The following is a 20,913-nucleotide window of genomic DNA, read 5'->3' as shown; positions in this document are numbered from 1 at the left end:
TTGCATTTGCATATGCATTCTATGCGATAAATATTACCTGTAGTTTCTGTTGTATGGCGTGCGATTTCTCGTAACGCTCCTTGAGCACCTCCAAATCGGTTTGCATTGCTTCTCTATCACGTGCTGCTTTCATAAGCAACGTTTGCGATGATTCTGAACGCTCTTTCAGTGTTTCGAGTTCATCAGAAAATTGATCCCGTTCTTTCTGGACGCGTGCTAGTTGCATCTACGTTAGTGTTCAATAACAAGTCGACAAATATTTACAACATTAAAGATACAACATACACATTTACATATCATATCATTATCATATCATATCAATAGTATTATAGTTATAGATATATTATTGGATATATATATATATATATACACGTATATACAGGTTTGTTCAGTAAGACAGTTTGTGAAGACAGATATCTGAGGAAAAGAGAAAGAACTTATGGGTGATGATGACTTATTAAATATACATAGGTATGCGATTATGTACTTATTCAGTTGGGAAAGATAATCGAAAATTACCAAAGTAAAAACTTAAATTAAAATTAACGCGAAAACGTATATAGAAACAGAACAAGTAGTAAAGAAACGATACCTGATATGAGGTAAGGAATAGGTATTTGAAGAATTTTGAAAATACCTAATAGGTATTGGGTAGTATTTTTTCTGTAGAAAAACCAAAAATTAAGTTCGTTTAAAAAAGCACAGGGAAAAATTATTTAAAAGCAGATATAACAATTTCATAAATTTATACAAGATTAAATTATTAATTTGAATAATTAAATATTTTATTAAAAAATATTAATTAATTGTATAAATAAAAAGAATTTTTAAAGCTGAAATTTCATATAAGTAAGCAAAAACATAAAGATAGTATGCACAGAAAGCCAGATACATTTTTTTACAGAACCCTATTATATATAGTACTCTTGAGATATACCATTAATTGTTAAAGATAACATATATAACTTTAATTTGATTTTGAATTATAAACTGCTACATATAAGATTTCCAGGTTTGCAGCTCTATTTTTAAACATATATCAAAATTGTTATTATAGACGTTACGGGTTCGAACCAAACACTATTTTTGCATATCTTAAAATTTATTCTATGACCGAAACAAGTTGGTATTAATTAAAAATTTTTTATATCTAAAGACATTGTATATCCGATTAAGACTGGAATCAATTAGTATTTATATCTAACGACTATATATATATCCGATTTAAATTTCAAAAAATTTGCACAGAATTCATAACCTTAAAACCTTTATTCGTACTAAGGATTAATTAGAGATAATCTATATAGTACTATGTCTATCAAAGATATTTAAGGTACTTGCCTCAATAAATTTCTGCTTTATATCTGCTTTAAGAAAAATTTTGAATTATCAAAGACACACTACAAATTTCATATAAAAAATTCAATTATATTTTTCTTATATATTTGAATCACTGCATCTTGTCATCTTAACAAAACATCCTACTTATTTATTATCTATAATAGTAACCTGTATATACGCGTATTTATTACTTTACGATAGAAATAGAAAATACATTGCTGTTAGTATATAGTACATAAAACAAGTTTCAAATCATATAGTAGTGATTTATAATATATATAGTCTAAGTTAGTGATTTACTTAGTTACTTTATATACACTATCTAACCATAAGCAGTCAACTTATACGAGTATACGTGTAGAGGCTACCCGAATTCGCTACATACCTGAGTTTTTTCTAATTTCTCCCGTATTCTGTCAGTGTCAAGTGTTAAGGTTTCGCGTTCTTTTTGCATACGTGCTGCTTGTCCTAATGCCTTATCCAACTGAGACTGTAAATTATCATAATCATAGGTGAGTTTCTCTTTTTCGAGCACCAAACGACGATTTTCGGTGCCAGCCTTATCGAGTTTCTCTTGCAAATGATCGACTTCGTTTTGTGCTTTGTCGAGTGAGTTCTGAAGTTTCTCCTGTTGTAACTGTGCTTTACCCAAAGTGGCTTGCGTGCGTTCCATTTCTTCTTTCATTTTTTCAACCTCAGCGAAGGCCTAAATTTGTTTGTAGATCATAAAGTTTTACGATGGGTGGTGCAAGGTCTTGAACAATATAACTCATAGGCAAATACGAGATTGTCATATAAGAAATTTTATTTTCTAAGTTATTGAATACTAATTTTGACAACTGATATTTTACTTTGTTTATTATGAATTTATTTTTCAGAAATATTATTCATTTCTCTCTATTCTTTAATGAGTGTATTTAAATATTAATTGACTATCGCACTACCCAAATCATAGTAAACTCAATTTATTAAATCCTCAAATGTAAAAAAAAAATTTGGGAAAATGATTATGCTTATAAATGAAGTAAATGTAAATTAGTGTTATATATTTTTTAGATCCCTACCAAAATTAACATTACTATTCAGTAGTGTTTTGAAATCATTATAAAAAGTTATACACTTTCTGAGCTTAAAAAAATTATTTATTATTATATAGATAATATCAACATTATTCAACATAATCGACCTATCGAGCTTCCTATTTGTTGATATTATTAAAAAAAATCGGTTCAAATAGTAGTGTTAGTGAATTTTCAGGATCCCACCCATTAAAAATATAAATATACTGAAAACTGCTTATAATGAATTATATGTCATTGTCAAAGTAAAGGAAGATTAAATTCTGATCTTGGAAATGTCATTGAGTGATTTAAAGTTTGGGGAGCCTAAAAGCTTAAGCCTAAATTTGGGTGCGTTTGGATATGCATAAGCCTGAACACAGACACAATCTATGGAGTCTTTTGCACAAGCGCCGATACACACGATCTTATTTTCCCGCTGTAAAATATGCATTAAATAGTAAAGAAATATCAGATGACATACAGTGTCAATAGGGTCCATATACATATAAGTTGTCTGCGGAAGTATTTTGTAGTATTTAATGAAAAAATGTTAATACTATGTTTTTAGTGCAGTTAGTTAGCATATTAATAATATTTTTATTTTCGCTTTTTTTTGTTTACAGGAATGGCCTCTATTGCCTTATTGTGGAAATTATAAACAGGTAAGTTTTGCAAAATAAACTTTTTTTATATTTTTCTAGACTTTAAACTAATTAAGCTTATTTATTTTTTTATTATTTTATCATTGAGTTCGTAAATAAATGAATTAAAATATCAGACATAAATTTATAAGAACTTAGTGTTTTTATTTCTTTACTAACTTTAAACAACCTATTGAAATAGTTTTGCTTTGTAATATCTGATTATGATCCTTAAAATATTTTATTTTTCGAAGACTGAGACTACAAATATAACTTTTCAAAAAAAAGGGAATTTTTGAAGGAATTAACTGTCGTAGGGAAATTTATATATAAACTGACATTTTATATGAATAAGAATTTTTACGCTTCCATGTTCTACTTTTTTCTACTCTTTCAAAATATGTTTATATATTTTTGTTTAGTTTTAATTTGTATAAATTTTTAATTTGTGTAACAGAGAGAACTGCTAAGTGTCAAAGTATAATACTTAGAGTGTACTTATAAAAATCAAGAGCAAGTATAAGTGCGTATGAGTACTTTCTTATGCTGCTATTTATACGCACTCATACTCACCACCACAAAAAAGAAAAAGCGAAAAGAGATGACTCGACTATTGAGTACTTATTGCAATTCTCTAGTGTATAAACTACTGGGATATGGACCGCCAATGTAATGGAAACACTAACCGATATTTTCTATTGACGGATATATCGTTATTACGTTATATAAATATCGCTTCAGAGAACTATGATTAAAAATTGTTATTATTTATAAACCAAATATTCATATTAAATTTTTGTTACACAGAATTATTCTTTTAATACATTATACTATATCAGTTATCAAAAATATTTAAGTTTCAAAAAAAGAAATAATATCCTCGTGCCTTTCGCCATATGATTAAAAAAATTAAATACCCTATCTCGGTCTGCATGTATGCGGGATACACTGCTCTGCGATTTTTCCAATTCTTGCCGCAGACTCTCTTGTTCACCTTGCGCATTCTCAAGCTTGGCCTTCAGTCGATAAACTTCACCTTGACTCTTTTCAAGTTTCTCTTGTAATGCGGTGGCTTCTTCACGTGCCCGTTCTGCATCCGACTATAGTTTAAACACGCATTGGAAAACACGCATCGAATATTTAGCAATGGGTGTGTGCATTTTGGGAAATAGAGAGAATTATATATTTTATTAAAATCCCAAAATTCATGGTGTTAAATGATAATTTGCACAAGAGGTTAACAAAATTGAACTACTCTTTACTGCTAGTTAAGAGAGGCACAGTAGACAGACAAACGAAACAGGCTACCATTAACAAATGCAGGCGTTCGATAATGAGACCTTTCTGATGGGTGCAATAAATTTAACAGTGCGCTTAATTAATTATTTTTTTGTTAGTCATATCCACTAATATATAATACTAAGGCATAAGTTATAGTTAAAAAAAAATTTAGAAAAATATTTATTTACTGCATTTGCTACTGGCTCAGCAAAAGCAATTTTAGGAAATTATAAACAAGAACAATAGGAGCATAATTAATTATAAACATATTTATATTAGGTAAATGAAGAGAAAGTCGAAATTATATACTTAATATGTAAAATTAGATGAAAAAAGTGCTTGTGAAGAAGAAAGTAAAATAGTATAAATATATGTTACATAAGGAAAAGTAATAATGTACAGATAAATGCAAATCTTTTAAGTATTGTATTAAAGTTGAAATAAAAGCATGTATGAAGAAATATGTAAATATAGGTTTAGAGTGCTAACGATGCAATGTTGCCACATGCCACAAAAACTTAAATGGTAATACATTTTGTTTTTTTTTTATTGTTTCACAAAAAAGATTGTTGTGTTAAACTGTTACTTAGTAGTGTTATTGGCGATATTTTAATATTATCTCTCCATTAGATAATATATAACTATATACCTTTTAGATGATATCGCTGTGTCTACTGATTTCACTGCTATAACTTTTAACTCGAAGGATCTCTAATTTGCCGTAAAATTTTTTTAAAAGTATATTTTAATATTGAATGCTCTATTAAACATCAAATTTTATTTTTTGTGTTATAAATACCGAAAGTCGGGATTTTCCCAAAAAATCTGGAGTTTACAACTCTAGTGAGACTATAGTTCTAGTGTTACTATATTTGTATATAATACAAAACCATAAGTATAAAAGTAGTACAAAGTACAAAAGTAAGTACATAAGTACAAAATCAATACAAACCATATACTTATAACCAAACTGAAGTAACAAAAAAAAAATATTGGAAACGCAATTGGGATTCCTAGAGGTATATAACAACATTGCTTTACTGATAAGGAGATAAGACCTACAAGATTCTGAGTACTTTAGTACATCGGTAGTGACCTAAAGTACGAAAGTTAAATGACAATTTAACGATGTGAATTATTCATGGAACAACGGCCTTTTCTATACCCATAACACATTTCGATTTAAACTAAGAGGCGATCTAATAATAGAAGATCTTATTACCTTATTTCATTTCTTATCTTATGCTATCTTGTAATAGCAATCCTAACTGATTGGCAAAAATAAGCAGCTATGGTTTCAATAGGTTTCGAATTTTGTTGCAATCTCCATCAGGGGAATGGAAAACAAATTTGTCAAAATGCAAATCATTATATCGTCATTATTATGTGATGTTATTTCTTTTCATCCATTTGGAAAGTAAAGGAGCAATAAGTAGATCATAAAGGATAAATTATTACCATATACAATAAAATTAGAAAGTTAACCTAAGGATACTCCCAGGTTTCATTAGAAAATTAATAATACTTCGAAGTGCATTCTAGGATGTTGTCCAGCATTGTTACACAAATGAAAGAAATACTAAATTTCGTATCTTATAAATAGAATAAAGAAGAAAGACTTTACAAAGTGAGTTCGATGCCATTACTTAGTAAGGAAATTTTGCTTCATAAAATACTCTAATCCATGAATCCATTGATTGAAAAAGCTGTACTTCAAGATTTACTCTGAATCCATACAGTGGAAAAAAATGAGATTGGAAATTTCGCTTTAGAAATATTTTGATTCATAAAAGAGTCGCACTAGATCTCTAGATCATAGTGCGAAATCCCTCGAGTTGATTATAATAATGTTAAAATATGTTTATTTTTCTAATTTAAAAAAACATCGACTAATTTAAAATACCATTTATTAAGCTCTAGATCTCCAGTCCAAAATCCTTCAAATGATCAATCATAATGTTTATTGACATCTACTTCTCTGTCTTGAAAATATATAAGTAAATCAAATATATCTTTAATAGATTTCTGGATCACAGTTTTATATACATCAAATTAATTGCATTAATATTTTTTGAAGTTTACTTTTCTGTCTTACAAACATATTGGCAAATCTAATATACTACTCATTGATCTCTAGGTTTGCAGTGCAAAATTCTTCAAAGTAATAATAATAATGTATAATGACGTTTACTTCTCAGTCTTAAAAATTGATTATCCCTTTTAAAAAGAAATTTATTTATAGATGAGATAATGAAGTTGGAAAAAAATTTACTAAAATATATTAAACACAATTTTTCTATGTAGTTCCTCTTCCTGTACTTTCTATTGTATATTTTTTGTTAAGATTTTTAAAATTAAATTCAACTTTATACGTAAATTAAAATGGAAATAACCTTCAATAAGATTATTTCTTTTCTCTTTTTTGCTTTTTTTCTTTCTTTTTTTCTTTTTTCACACAACAAACTTCCTTAAGATACGTTATCGAACGCTTAATATTTATTATTCCGAAAATAACAACTGAAAGTACAGCACTAGTCGCGTTTACTTGTATTGTTGTTCGTTTGAGGTAAGGTGGCAACTCATTGCATCGCTTGCAGCGTTACCATTGTGTACCAGTAATAATGCTTGTAATGTAAAAAATGTAAAAAAAAAATGATAATGAAAACGATAATGCATTTTTGACAAGAGGAAACAAAATGGCAACAGATAATGCATGTATGAACACAGATTTGAGAAGGTGAGTTCGGATGATGACGAAAGTAGCACTGAAATCGCTGGAACTAACAGCGGAAACCGCACAATGCAAATGAAGCAAATGAAGGAAAGTTAAATTTTTTCTATTTTTGCGCATATCCTAAGGCAAATATCGTAATGATTTACTTTGTATGAGTACACCAAAATGAAAAGGTTGAAGTATATTTCAAACACATAGAGTGTGGATTGTGGTACATTGTTACAGGTCGAGTACGTATGGATTACATGACAACATCAAAAGGAATTCAAATCAAACTTTTCGGGTTACATCAATAATCCATTAACATTTTAGTGTACTTCAGCTGTCAAGCAAACCAAAGCTGGATATGTACAAACGGATAAATTGGTTTTATCTTTATTATACATATATCTTTAATTTTTTTTTGTTTTTGTATTATTTGCAATGGAAGCACGCACACAGATACACATACATATATACTTAGGCTATATGCAAATTTAGCGGGCGAAATTATAAGAATGCATTCGCAAAATCATATTGAAATGACAATTTAATGAGTTCATATTAGAATTGAATATGCACGATTATGATTTTGATTCTTGTTTGTTGCAAAGTATTGGAAATTATTGTTAATGTTTCTTTTATATATATATATATCTATATATGCTGAATAAAATGTACATATGTTTTATTTATATTATTTTTTAATGTACGAGTAAATATGTAAACAAGGTTTTATTAACTTTGGATTTTTTTTTATTTTTTAATGTTTGCGATTTTGGAAGCAATTACTCACAAAACGTTTATCTGTTTCGCCCTATAAAAATGAATGTAAGCACATTTGTTATTTTTAAAATTGTATAAAGTTTACCATTAAAAATGTTTAAAGGAAATAAAAAATGAAAAATTTTTAAAAAGTTTTATAAAACAAATTTAAATTAAATTTTATTAAGTTATTTATTACCCAAATACCCAACAGTTTCATTGATCAAAGAAATGAAAAAAAAGTGGTGAAAGCTTGTCATTTTTTATCTGTTCAGCACTACGGGTCACTGCTTAATAGGGAGGCATGCTATGAGACTGGGTCTTCCTTATAATGACCTTTGTCGCGATTGTGGCTCTGAGGACGAGAAGGAAAGGAGATCAAAAATATTGGTTGGTTTTCCTTCACCTAATGGGGAAGTCGTTGCCTTTTTTGGGCGTTGATCGTATACTGTCTATATACGAATATCGCCTTTTCCTGTGGTACCTTAACGGGCCATTATTTGTGCTCAAGTGCGCTTCTTGGTAAACAAGGCCGCCACTCCAACCTAACCTAACCTTGTCATAAGACGTTCTAAGTTGAACAAGAACAACAAATTAATTCACAGCATCAATAAAAAGTATTTATTTTGGGCATGATGTTCAAAAATTATTAATAACAGATTAAGAAGTACTAGACTAAATGAGACAGTACGTTTTTCTTTATTTGCACATAATAACAAGAGAATGTCAATCATCCAATGAACATCTGGACTAAAAACGTGCCTTAATAATTCTCTTAATTTTCTATCTATTACTGACATAAAATGACAGAGTTCAACTTTGGACTCTGGATTTGCAAAATTAGGTATTTAAAGGCTGATATCGCTAGTTGCCATAGGTCTTTACGTGGCTTACAGCCCGCCTTTCAAATTTTCCTTTCCAAACCTAGGTACACATATGAAAAAGGATCATACTTTTTTTATTCTATACATAGAGATTTTTATGGCTGTAAAGTCATAAACAGATTTTTAAGGTCTTCTCACTTACCCCTACCTTATAAACCTATATATAGACATTTTTATGATTGTAAAACCATTAATAGAATTTTAGGTCTCTTCATTCACCTATAGGTTATAAAGTCTATATCTCCGGGTAATTGCCTGCATAGTTTAATTTTCCCTCTTCACCACCATTAACTAGCAAAGCGGTTAAGATAAATTTAAATTTATGAATTTTATACTAAGACTACGAGTATTAATGTCAACTTTTTCACTAGACTACTGAATATAAACAACATCTTTAAGCAGTTGATTCTTGTTTTTGGTTTTGGTTTTCTGGTAGCTCTATGGTATATCGAAATATATCCTCTGAAACTGTGCATGATATATTTTTATAAGATGTTAAATCTCACATAGGTATATCCGTAGTTTTCAGGACCATAAAATAGACCAAACAATCGTCATCAATCAGTACCTTTTTTCTACTGCCGAACTCTAAACTGAACTACTTCGTACTGTGTCTCGTTCAAAATAAAGATAAAGCCATATTGTTGTAATATCTTCAATTCTTAGGTTGTGGGTTGTGAATAGTGAATATAATTGACCTAGTATGAATACCTTGCCTTTAATTTCATTTCACAAATAATTGGTAATCATAAAGCTTTAGTGATTATAACGTATGATTAGTGTCAAAATTTCGTTATTTCCAGAAAAGTACTGTACCGTTCACACCTACGGACCAAATACCATATAGAGATATACATTGAGTGTAGTGCATGACTTGTTTTCACGACAGTTACTTTTTACTATTGCTGATGCATCTATTTTGTTAATTGACATTCTAATATGTGAAAAGAACATTTTCACATATTAGAGTGCTCAAACACTTTTGTTTGAGCACATAATCGGCATGTCAACGGTTCTTGGACGATTTATACTCTTAAATGACAAGCCTTAAACTAAAAATTTAAGATTTTGATTGATAGTTCTTATATTAAAGTTGTTATTAAGAAGATAGATCAACTGACAAGTTTTAGTAACACATTATTTTGTACGATAATCAGTCTTTATTATATGGGAAGGGGTCTTATTATTGTACTTGTAGCAACATTCTACTATAATTCTTTTTATATGGCGTACTCATATTTCTTATATTAGAGAGATCATTAACATTAAATAACTAGTAGGAACTACAGCCACATCCATTATTATTCGAGAATGCCAAGCTTTCCTAAACGATTTAGCTAAACGTGCCAGGGTTCAACTCATATGAGTTCCTGGACATAGGGATATCTTGGGCAATTTAAAGGCGAACGAGCTTGCCAAGGCAGGCGCTCTCCTCTCATATTCACTTCCCAGATATTGATATTCCATCATAGCCAAATAAAACTGTGCAAAAGAATTCTACTGTCAAATCACTGGGTTAACTTAATCTAAATTGAACAAACAACGTACTAGTCAGCTACATCAACTAAGGTGAAACCTGTTTAACACTACGGTATCGGTGCTGATGGTTCACTCAGCATGCTGTGGCATGCTAAAAGATTAGGTTTACCCTGTAATAACTTTTGTCGCGATTATGGGTCTAAGGATGATAACCCTGCCTAGACTATCTTTTACTAGGAGAAGATCTAAAATCTTCGTGGCACTTTTGATTACTGATCAGTCCGAGCTGCCATTCTGCAAAATTAGGAGTAAGATTAGCCATGTTTCTAGAGTTGTCAAATAAGTTTATCGTTACCTAATGTGGAACTCGTTGGTAGCCGCTATTCCAACCTAACCTAAGATCAATTATTAGTGCCGAATACTCACGCTCTCATGAGTATGACGTTCTCAGAGTATAATAGTGTAAGAATTATAAAGAAATGTAAGGTTAGTTACACTTGACACTCATAAGTACGCAGACGTGTTTTATTTAACTCAGAGTCTGACGATAATAATTACTGGTAATTCTAAATATTTAATTTAGATTTAAAAAAGTTTTAGATAATTATAATTAATTATTAATATTGCACTAATCATGACGATCTGAGATTTAAGGCAATCTGTTTTCGATTAATTTCTTGACCAATGACCTGTGGGCTTCAGGTACTTCAAACTAAAACTAAACTATAGAATTTATTAAAAGTTATTATTAAACATAAATATCATAAATAGGAAAAGTTAAGTTCACAACTTTTGTCAAAAATCTTTTTTAATAAATTTTAGAAAAAAAAAATTATTTTTGAATCAAGCAAAATTACACTGAGAAAAATATTGAAATGATTGAAATTTTATTTACACAATTAGAATATACACGACTAAATAAATTGGCTCGATTTAGCAACAGATTTTCTACTGAGTGTAAGATTTTGACATAAGCTGTGTTTAACGAATAAAAATATTAAATAATTTTAATTTAATTTAATTTAGTTAAATTGAATTAATTTGAAGTTTTTAAGTTAATTGAATTTCATGGTGGTGTGTATGTAAATTAGTGTACGAGATATCGAGCAGTATATGTGACCAATATTTGAATATGTAATAGTTTAAGTTTAAATTTAGCGATTATAATTTTAAATAAATTAATTTTTTTTTGTGTAATATTGTGTAAAAAACTGATATTAATTACGAATAAGATGCTTTGAAAATTAAAACAAGAAGCATTTTTAGAATTTTTAGTATAATTTTCTTTACATTCAAATAATCATATTAACACCACTTTAAAGTAAAAAATTGATTATATGTCAATTTGCATAAAATATATATTAATATAATATTTTTTATATATATTATATATATGGTATATAAACATATATAGTAAAATAAAATGAAATGAAAAGTTCACTATAAATTAAAATATTGCATTATTGGGTGAATGGATTAAATGGAAAGCCTACCTGTGTCACTCTAAGCTCGGCCTGTGTACGTCTTAGTTCGGCGGCAGCCTTGTCCGCACGCTCCTGCGCACGATCGAGTTCTTGCGAAGTTGTCATCGTTGTGCGGCCAAATGTTGTCTAATTGTGGAGCAGAAAAATTTTATTAGTTGGGGCGTTCACGATTTTATATGGTGAGAAGTCAGTTGCGAGTGTAACTGTGACTTCCGCACCGAAACTTGTGTAAACATCCAGCAGGAAAATGTGAAAAAATATATTTACAAAAATGGATCTTTACGTCTTGATTGATTTTTGAATGTTGATGGTTATTTTATTTATAATTTATTCCAATTTAATTTATTTATGTGTTATTTTAAATAATTCTGAAATAAAATGTTCCATATGTGTTTTTTTTTCAGAAATCAATCAAAATTATACAATTTTAATGTTTATACAAAAATGCAAGTGTGATGAAAAAATTGATTTGGGTATTTACAAACGGTTTAAAGTGCATTTAACGCTTTTACAACTCTTTGAATTTTCTTAGCAATCAGCAATTCAATGACTCTTAATCCCTTTTATTGCGCAGATTTACTTCATACCTATTTTAGTACAATTTTTTTTTATTAATTGGAACTCTCAAATTACAGATTATTACAAATTTACTGTCTTTGATTTTTAAATCTAGTATTTTTTATATACTATATGCTATATCGATACTTCTTATAATATTTATCGGTTCAAAATTCCAAAATTCGATTTATTGAAAGGTAATTGAACTTTTCCTTGACAATCACAAACCACAAGTCAATATAATGGACGAATGCTTCACTTTGTATTTCAAAGAATCAAAGAAGAATTTCAAAGAAATTATTGTACTTTAATAATATCTGTTGGTGTAGAATTCTAGATCTCATATAGTTCAATGATGAGGACACTATAGATATTTTTTAATAATTACAATCCATGAGTACGGATATTTTATTTTGTATTTTTCAAAATTTTTATGTGTCAATGTTCTGTAGTAATATCTATCAGTTAAAGACTCCAGAGCTCATTCGATTCAATAAAAGCTTAGATAATTAACACGTTAGAACTGTTTTTTTTGCTTTATGACACCCATGTTTTCTGATTCTTAAATTCTTCCTCTACTGTCATCCTCTTTCGTGTCATAGTCATTTTTTTTACTTATACGCTTCTTTTTCCTACTTAATGCATACACTTACATACACATTTAAATTGAGTTGAGCACTAGAGAACAACTAGAAGCAACTAGCAAATACAAAAACTATGTACAATAAAAATAAAATATGACGGTCACGATGAATAAAATAGAGGCCTACAAATGTAAGAAATCAACAAAATGTAATATATTTATAAAACGTTCTGTAATAATTGGTAGAGAGGTTTGGTAGATTCTATTAAATAAAATAGTCACTTCCGTCATAACAGATGTCAAATTGGAGCTTATATTAAAAAGTTAATTGTATAAAACTAGTCTATTCATATACATTGTTCTTATCTACATTTTACTTTTAATTAGAATATAAATTTGAGCGTCTATTTGAATTTTAATTCATACATAGTTTAATTTTTGGAACAATCTTGTAGATTTGATTTCTTTTTATACTTTATTTCTATGATATTTCAGTTCAATCTTTTCTTATTTTCACATTGTAGGATTTTTGAACCTTTACTTTCAAATCCAGAATACTTGCATTATATACGTATAAGACTATCAAAATATATTAGAAAAATAGAAGAATATCAATACTCAAAACAAGCTATACAAAAAAAATATTTGAGGAGGTAATTATGGACTTATATAGTTTATTACTACTTAAAAATTTTTTTTATCTATTAATTATATTTTATAAATTATTTAATTGAATTATACATCTGATATATAAGGAGGAGGATATAAAAAGATAGATCTTTGTGTCTTTTTATTATTCATTTTCTATTTCTTTTCACTCTAAATCTTTGTGGCTTTCTATTATTTATTTTCTATTTCTTTTCATCTTATTCCTTGCCTTCTATCGTCTATTTATTTTTATGGAGGATGAAATAAAAGGATAAATCTTTGTGTCTTTGTTTTATTTATTTTCTATTTCTCTTTATCCTATTACTTCCCTTCTATCGTCTATCTATTTTAAAGGTGGAGAAAATAAAAAGATAGATCTTTGTGTCTTTCTTTTATTAATTTTCTATTTCTTTTCACCCTATCACTTTTCTTCTATAGCTTATTTATTTTTAAGGAGAATGAAATAAAAGGATAAATCTTTGTGGTTTTCTTTTATTTATTTTCTATTTATTTTCACCCTAAAACCTCCCTTCTATAGTTCATTTATTTTTAACGAAATAGAAAGATAAATCTTTGTGTCTTTCTTTTATTTGTTTTCTATTTCTCTTTATCCTATTACCTTATTTCTCTCACGAATCTATTTCCAAGGCGGAGAAAAAAGAAGAATAGATCTTTGTGTATTATTTTATTGATTTTCTGGTATTTATTTTATTCTTCTTTTCTTCTACTTATGCTCAATGTTATTGGCTAATCCTCTAAATGATGTATGAAGTACCTTAGCATGAAGGAACGTTGATATAATATTAATGTGAACTTACCGATATTTTGCCAGATTCAAACATTAATTTTTGTACCGACTGAAAAATTTTACATTTAAAAACAATTAATAGTAAATTTTAAATTTGTTTAATTTCTTTAAGTTTTTGTTTTTTGTTTTGAGTTCAGGCATACTTTCTTAGCTTAGATGAATTGAAAATGAGCATTCACGGAACATTTTCCAAGCTCGACTACTGATTTCAGATGAGCGCAGGGAATAAAAGGTGCATTAATATTGGCGATTGCTAATTTATTTAAAAATTTTGAATTAATATTAATAATTATTTAACAAAGTAACGTGTATTAAAAATTTTTATTTTTGTGATTTTATGTTTTGTTTTTGTTTTATTTTTTTTTTTTTTCTGCAGTGCTAATTTATTTTACAAAAATTCATTAAACCAAAACCATTCAAACTTTTAATGTTGATCATTACAATTTACAAATGTAGTTTTAAACTTAATGAAGCAATAAAACGTGATACTAAATAAATTGCAATTAGTGAAACTATTTTGTATGCAGTGCAATGTCAAAGGTCAAACACAGAATCAAGAGTTGAGATACAATTAAGCTGCTGTGCGTGATTCTATGCTGTGACTGCTTCACTTTTGAATGCTTTGATACGTGTGTTTCCTTCCATAGAACCTAAAGGACATTTGTGTTCAAATTTATGATTCGTAACGAAACACAACAAAAACAAAAAATAAATATTAAAAATTTAATCATTTTAATTAAACTACGTAAAGGACTAATAAAATTTAATGGGTTGACTGGATACCTTTCTGTTTGATGATATGTAATTGCTAGGCTCGAAAAAATATTTCTAGGCTCTATTATATTCTCATTTGTGAATGGTTTTTCTTTTATGTTGATCAAGAATAATTAATACATATAGGGGTTCTCTAATGAAGATTATTGTTAAAAAGATGATATTGGTCAAAAAAAACTTATAGATACAGAAGATTACGAAGACTATGGTCAAAAAATAATGTTGGTCAAAAATAACTAATAGATACAAAGATTCTGTAACAAAGATTATTGTCTTTGATAGAATTTTTTGATTAAGACTCTTTATAAAACTACACATCATCTAATTTTTTACAAAATATGTTTCTTATTTTGTACAGTAGTTATGTTATGTTAAGACTTTTCGAGTTAGTGCTTCTGGGCACTATTAATTCTGCAGAGTCCCGCCCATCTCACTGACTAATTTGAGTATTCCTAATAATCTTCATGATTATTCAATGATTGATCTAATATCTGCGTACCGGCCCATGCGGTTAGTGATTACTCTGAGATTAGATAGCGCTAAGTAGGGCAGCCTTTCGGTTTTCATGTGCATGTACATTGACAGTAGTAAATTACAACAATACAATTTTATTTATATACATTTGTATACTTTTTATTGTATATATTATTGCATTTATTGCACTATATAAGCATATTAAGTCACATACTTTAATAAAAAATGTAGGAAATCTTTTAAAACTATGGTTGTGTACTATAATTGTATTTTAAGCACATATTGTATTTCCATATAAAATATATTAAGTAAGATTATGTTAATCTGGTTGATCGTAAGTCATATATATGACTAGGAACCACCTTAGCGATACGATATGGAACTTAAGCGTTTAAGCGTCAAAAGTATTTGGAATTCTATTTCTGAGATGGAGTCGCTAAACATTTTATTGAAATAGATCCACTATGCATTTTTTAAAGCAAATATTAAGATCAAGCCTTATAGAGATTTGCATTTGATGTAGGATGTTTCTTCGGTATGAAGAAGTTTCCTGACCAAACTAATACAAAATAAAGCTATAACACCTCTCACTTCAAAACTCATTCGGTTTAGTGAGAGTCAAATAGATATATTGGACTCGCTTAGTTTATAATATAAAAGGTCTCTATATAACATTGATTTATTTAATAGAAGGTTTTTGGAAACTAATTCAGAGTCCATAGAGAGAATAGAGAGAGAGAAAAAAAAAGTGAAAGAAGAAGGAGAAAGATGTTTGTGTATAAATAGAGAAATTTATTTTCAAGACTGTAGGTATTTAAATGCTAGAGAGAGAGAGAGAGTGTGAGTTTGAAAGAGAAAGAAAGAGAGAGAAAGAGAGAGAGAGAAAGAGTGAAAGAAGAAGGAGAAGGATATCTGTGTATAAATACAGAAATTTCTTTTCAAGCCTGTAGGTATTTAAAAGAAAATTTTGATTCTGTTTTATTAAACTATGAGTCTTGATTCTTCTTGATTCTTTTTCTTCTTGAGTTAATGCTATTACGCACTTTTACTCTATAATTTACTCTATAATGGCTTATCTCTACCCCACACTAGGCTTTAACTAAGCTAAAAAAAAAAACATATCATTTATTTGTCTTTTAGTTGATGACGGACCTTAAATCAGCATATTTTCCTGAGTATAACTATATTAAACAAAAATTAGGATGTATTGGTATTTCTTTTCCTTTAGGTGTTATTTATTTATTATTAGAATGGACGATAAATTTTTCGAAACTAAAAGTTTATTGTATCTGGTTGAAATCTGTTTTATTAAACTACGAGTATAACTATATTAAATAAAAATTAGGAAATTACTAATTATGTATAAAGGATTCTAAATTTTTGTGTATTAATACCATAAGGTAGAGTTTTTGAGTTCTTTTTGTTTGGATTATTCTAAAGATGTTTGTCTCTACGTAATTGACTTCTGAAGAGTCCATTTGAAACAAAATTAATTTGATAGCTCTTAATGTTAAATAAATTCTATTTTCATTTTCATTAAAATAAATTCAAAAAAAAAAAATGAAATTAAATGTAGGAAGATGTCCTTGAACTTTTATGGATTCAAAACCTGCTACAGTTCACTTTTTTTTTATTCGAAGCATTCAAAAGCTGTCTATGGTGCGGAAAAAGCTTTTTCTTTTATTAGAAAAAAAGTCATTTGGCATAATTAGTATTCACAAATAAGAAAAAAAGAAAACAAAGAACAGAAAACAAAAAAAGAATAGTGAAATATAAATAATAGTAATATTAAGAGAATAATAGTTAAAAGTACATACAGTGAATGTGAAGCAATTTAGTGTAAATGACTTTTTTTCCATTCTTATTTTAATTTTTTTTTCTCTATTAAATTTAATACGAACAAACTATGTTTAATCAAGCTATTCCCTGCTGGCAACACTACGTATCTTTTATATTTTATATTTTACATTTCATTTCTATTTTTAATTCATAATTCAAAACGTTAAACTATGATTTGTAAGAATTTAAAAAAAGGATAAAATCTTACTTTATGCAGTGAGGTTTGTTCTTCTAGCTGCAGCTATTTAAATGGTTGTAGTATTTGGTAGTAGTAGTTATATGCGAGTACAAAAAAATAGTAGTAGTAGTAGTAGAGGTGATAGGTAGGTAGGTGGTTGGTTGGTTGGTTGGTTGGTAGTAGAGTAAACGAGTAAGTGTACATGTAAATAGTAATTGGTTTTTGTTTTTTTTAAATATACAATTAGGACATATATATATATATATAATATGTTAATGGAGTACATATACAACAATAAAAAAATTTTTTTTTGTCTAAAAAATAAGCACATAGATATATACAGTTAACTAAATTTTGTATATATACACTCTTATAAGTAATGATCAATGTAAAATTGGATTTTGTGCACGAGTACCTGGGAACGTTCCAAATCGTGTTTCAATCGCTCGTTCTCCAACTCCAAACGTGCAATCCGTTGTTTTGTCGCTTCCCAATCGGCGTTGCTGCGTCCCATTTCACATGTTGCCTTTTCGAGTTCAGCTTTCGATTTACCCAATTCACTCTGTGAGGCTTCGAGTTTTATTTCAAGACGTTCACGTTCGGTGACTGCACGTTCAAGGCGTGTATTAAGTTTTTCAACTTCACTCTCCACTGCGCGTAATTTAATTTTATAATCGGCAATCTCGCGTTCATGTAATTCACGTTCCTCTTGTTTGTCATGTTCGGCACGATCTCGCTGCTCTCGCAATTGAGTCATTTGTTTCTCTTTATCGCCGATAGCTTCTTCAAGACTTGTGAGAGCGCCCTCTGAACTACTGTGGTGTGCTTGCATTGCTGATAATCGTGCACGTGCCATATCAACTTGATTATCTTTTTCTTTTAAAAGATCTTCAAGATTTTCAATCTATATAGAGAGTATAATAATTATGTATATTTCAGGATTTATAATTTTGTGGGATTCTTTATTGGAGAATTGATTGGGTATTACATAGTTCAACTGAAAAAATTGTTGGGCAATATTGGGTATATAAAAAACTAGAGACGTGGACTTTCAATTGAAATGGAGCAGTTCGACCAACAAATATTTTATATTGTAAAATTTCTTTAATTTATATGATAAAAGAAAGAGAAGTATAAACAATGGAAGAAATTGTTAAAGTCATTGCTGTCTTCTTAGAAATTATATAATGTATAGAAGATGACATTATTATCTATATATTTATATTTGGTGAAATATATCTACTAATATTTAATAGAAGATCTAAAGTCGCTGATGTTTTTTTAGAAGTTTTAAATTCCATTTATTAGGAGATTATTTTCTTATTTTTTCTCATATTTTCAAAAACCCATATCTGATAAAATAAAGAAGTTGATAATAATGCAAAAATTTCATCACTAATATGTTTTTAGTCAGTAACAGTAAAATAGAAAATACTTAGTGAACTTCATACGTTATGAAAATAATCATTTTCAACGTATATATTATATATATATATTGTATATATATAGTGTATTTATTACAAAATTATGTTTCAAAAAAAATTATTTAAATAGTTTGTATTACAAATTATTTATCATTAATACCACTTTAGGTAGTGGACTCATTTAAGTGAAGATTTTTGGAAACTAATTTAAACTTCATATGGAATCATTTATTTGGAAAAAGTTCATTATATCTAGTATAAAATGGTTCGTAATATTTAAGAGGGACTTGAACCATAAATCACTTCAATTCCCTGGTCATCTATACAAGTGATATCGGATATATACATCAGGAAAGGAGACTCCTAAGTAGATGGACGAATTCATGTGCGGCCCGAGCAGTAATAGTGTAAATTTGTCGTTGGAAGTAGCCCATAACCTAACAGTTTCTAGATTTACCATCTAGAAAGGTTGAAGTTTGAACTTTTTGAAAAAAATAAAACAAACGTCTAAAAAATATTTCAATTAATCTGATGTATAAATATAATGATTTATGTGTTATAAGATAAATATTATGACCCACGGCTGATACTGTAGTCATAGGAAGCAGCCGATATCCAAACAGAATCTATCACAAAGGTTGGAGTCGAAAATTTTGAAGTTTAAATTAAAAAGACTAAGATCTGTCAATCAGTAATTTTGGATTCTAAATTGTTTATTAAAACCGAATTGTTTATATATTGCTTGGGTTTAAAAATACGTTATAATTTAATGAACCATACTTCAAAATTGCGACAAAAATATTTACTGCCTTTGACACTCAGGGTATTATATTGTAAATATAATGCTTGCTTTTTAATGCCAAGTGCCATAAATGGACTTTAAAATTAATTCCAGTAATGTTGTTGATTGTCATATTTATATATAGACACAATATAATCGCAGGGGTAGTATAGATATGTTGTTTTTCGGATGTTTTATATTCAAAAACAGTTTCAACGGACAGCATCATTTTTTAACGAAATTTTGTTAAGAAACTTTTTATATATTATTATTATTAATTTATATATTAATATTTCATAATATAGAATTTTATATAATATTATTGGTATTATTGATTTAAGTAATATAATATATAAAATAGTTATATGAAAGTTTAATGGATAGAACTACTATTGAATTAGTATTACTTGCTAGCAAAATACTCCTATATATTTAAATATTAAACATACTACACATAATTACTATAAATATATATAACTGGACTTGATGAAACATTCATTAGATATTAGCATTAAGGATGGTTTTTATATAAGGATTATTTGGATTTATTTATGGCGCACCTTTCTTTGTAGTACATTAATTTTACGATCTTTTATATCCATGTGATCCTTTAGTTCAGTCAGTTCACTGGTTAGGCGATTACGTTCCTGCACAGTTTGTAATGTGCCTTGTGTTTTCTTCTCAATAAGCCGATTTTTCTCTTCCAGTCTGGCGCGCATTTCCTCAACATCGGTCTGTAGCATATTATAGTGTTCTTCCTTGGCACATAGTGATTCTTTGAGAACAGCTATGTGCCGCTGATAGTCCTATTTTATTAAAAATATACATAAAATAGCAGGAGTAAGATAGAGACAATATTGGGGATTGGGGGTAAATGTTTTTCAATTATTTACAAAAATTATTTAAAATTTTTTTTTCTAATTTGTTATTGTTTTTTATCTTCACCAATGCTGTGGCCAATTATTTACCTGATGCTGTTCTTCCAATGTTTTCATTTTGGCCGCCATCGCCAATATTTCTTGATCCCTTCTTTGTATTTCAAGACGGAATTCGTCCAACTTTAAAATCATATATAAAAATTTAAGAAATAAAGAAAATTTTTGAATGAATATAAATTTTTTATAGTTTTTTTTTATTTTTTTATAGAGATTTCAATTCAATTGAAGTGTGTTTGGATTTAATTTGTCTAATGGCATA

The 20,913-nt window shown here is 28.3% G+C and overlaps 1 protein-coding gene across 2 annotated transcripts in view; it reads right to left on the bottom strand.

Annotated features, from left to right (window-relative positions):
* The window catches only part of LOC119679914 (myosin-9), a 91,781-nt gene that overhangs the window by 5,452 nt on the left and 65,416 nt on the right, over positions 1-20,913 (bottom strand). For both annotated transcript variants that reach the window (XM_038092506.1, XM_038092505.1), the window contains 8 exons: positions 20,685-20,774; positions 20,277-20,522; positions 17,927-18,415; positions 17,542-17,574; positions 11,659-11,775; positions 3,961-4,143; positions 1,727-2,047; positions 38-226 (listed from right to left, as the gene is read on the bottom strand). In XM_038092506.1, the coding sequence (XP_037948434.1) occupies positions 38-226; positions 1,727-2,047; positions 3,961-4,143; positions 11,659-11,775; positions 17,542-17,574; positions 17,927-18,415; positions 20,277-20,522; positions 20,685-20,774 (1,668 nt within the window). The remainder of the gene's footprint in view (positions 1-37; positions 227-1,726; positions 2,048-3,960; positions 4,144-11,658; positions 11,776-17,541; positions 17,575-17,926; positions 18,416-20,276; positions 20,523-20,684; positions 20,775-20,913) is intronic.

The sequence above is a fragment of the Teleopsis dalmanni genome, chromosome 2 (genome assembly GCF_002237135.1).
Source record: "Teleopsis dalmanni isolate 2A chromosome 2, ASM223713v2, whole genome shotgun sequence".
In the NCBI taxonomy this organism is placed as follows: domain Eukaryota; kingdom Metazoa; phylum Arthropoda; class Insecta; order Diptera; family Diopsidae; genus Teleopsis; species Teleopsis dalmanni.
This window is presented reverse-complemented; position numbering and strand designations above follow the sequence as displayed.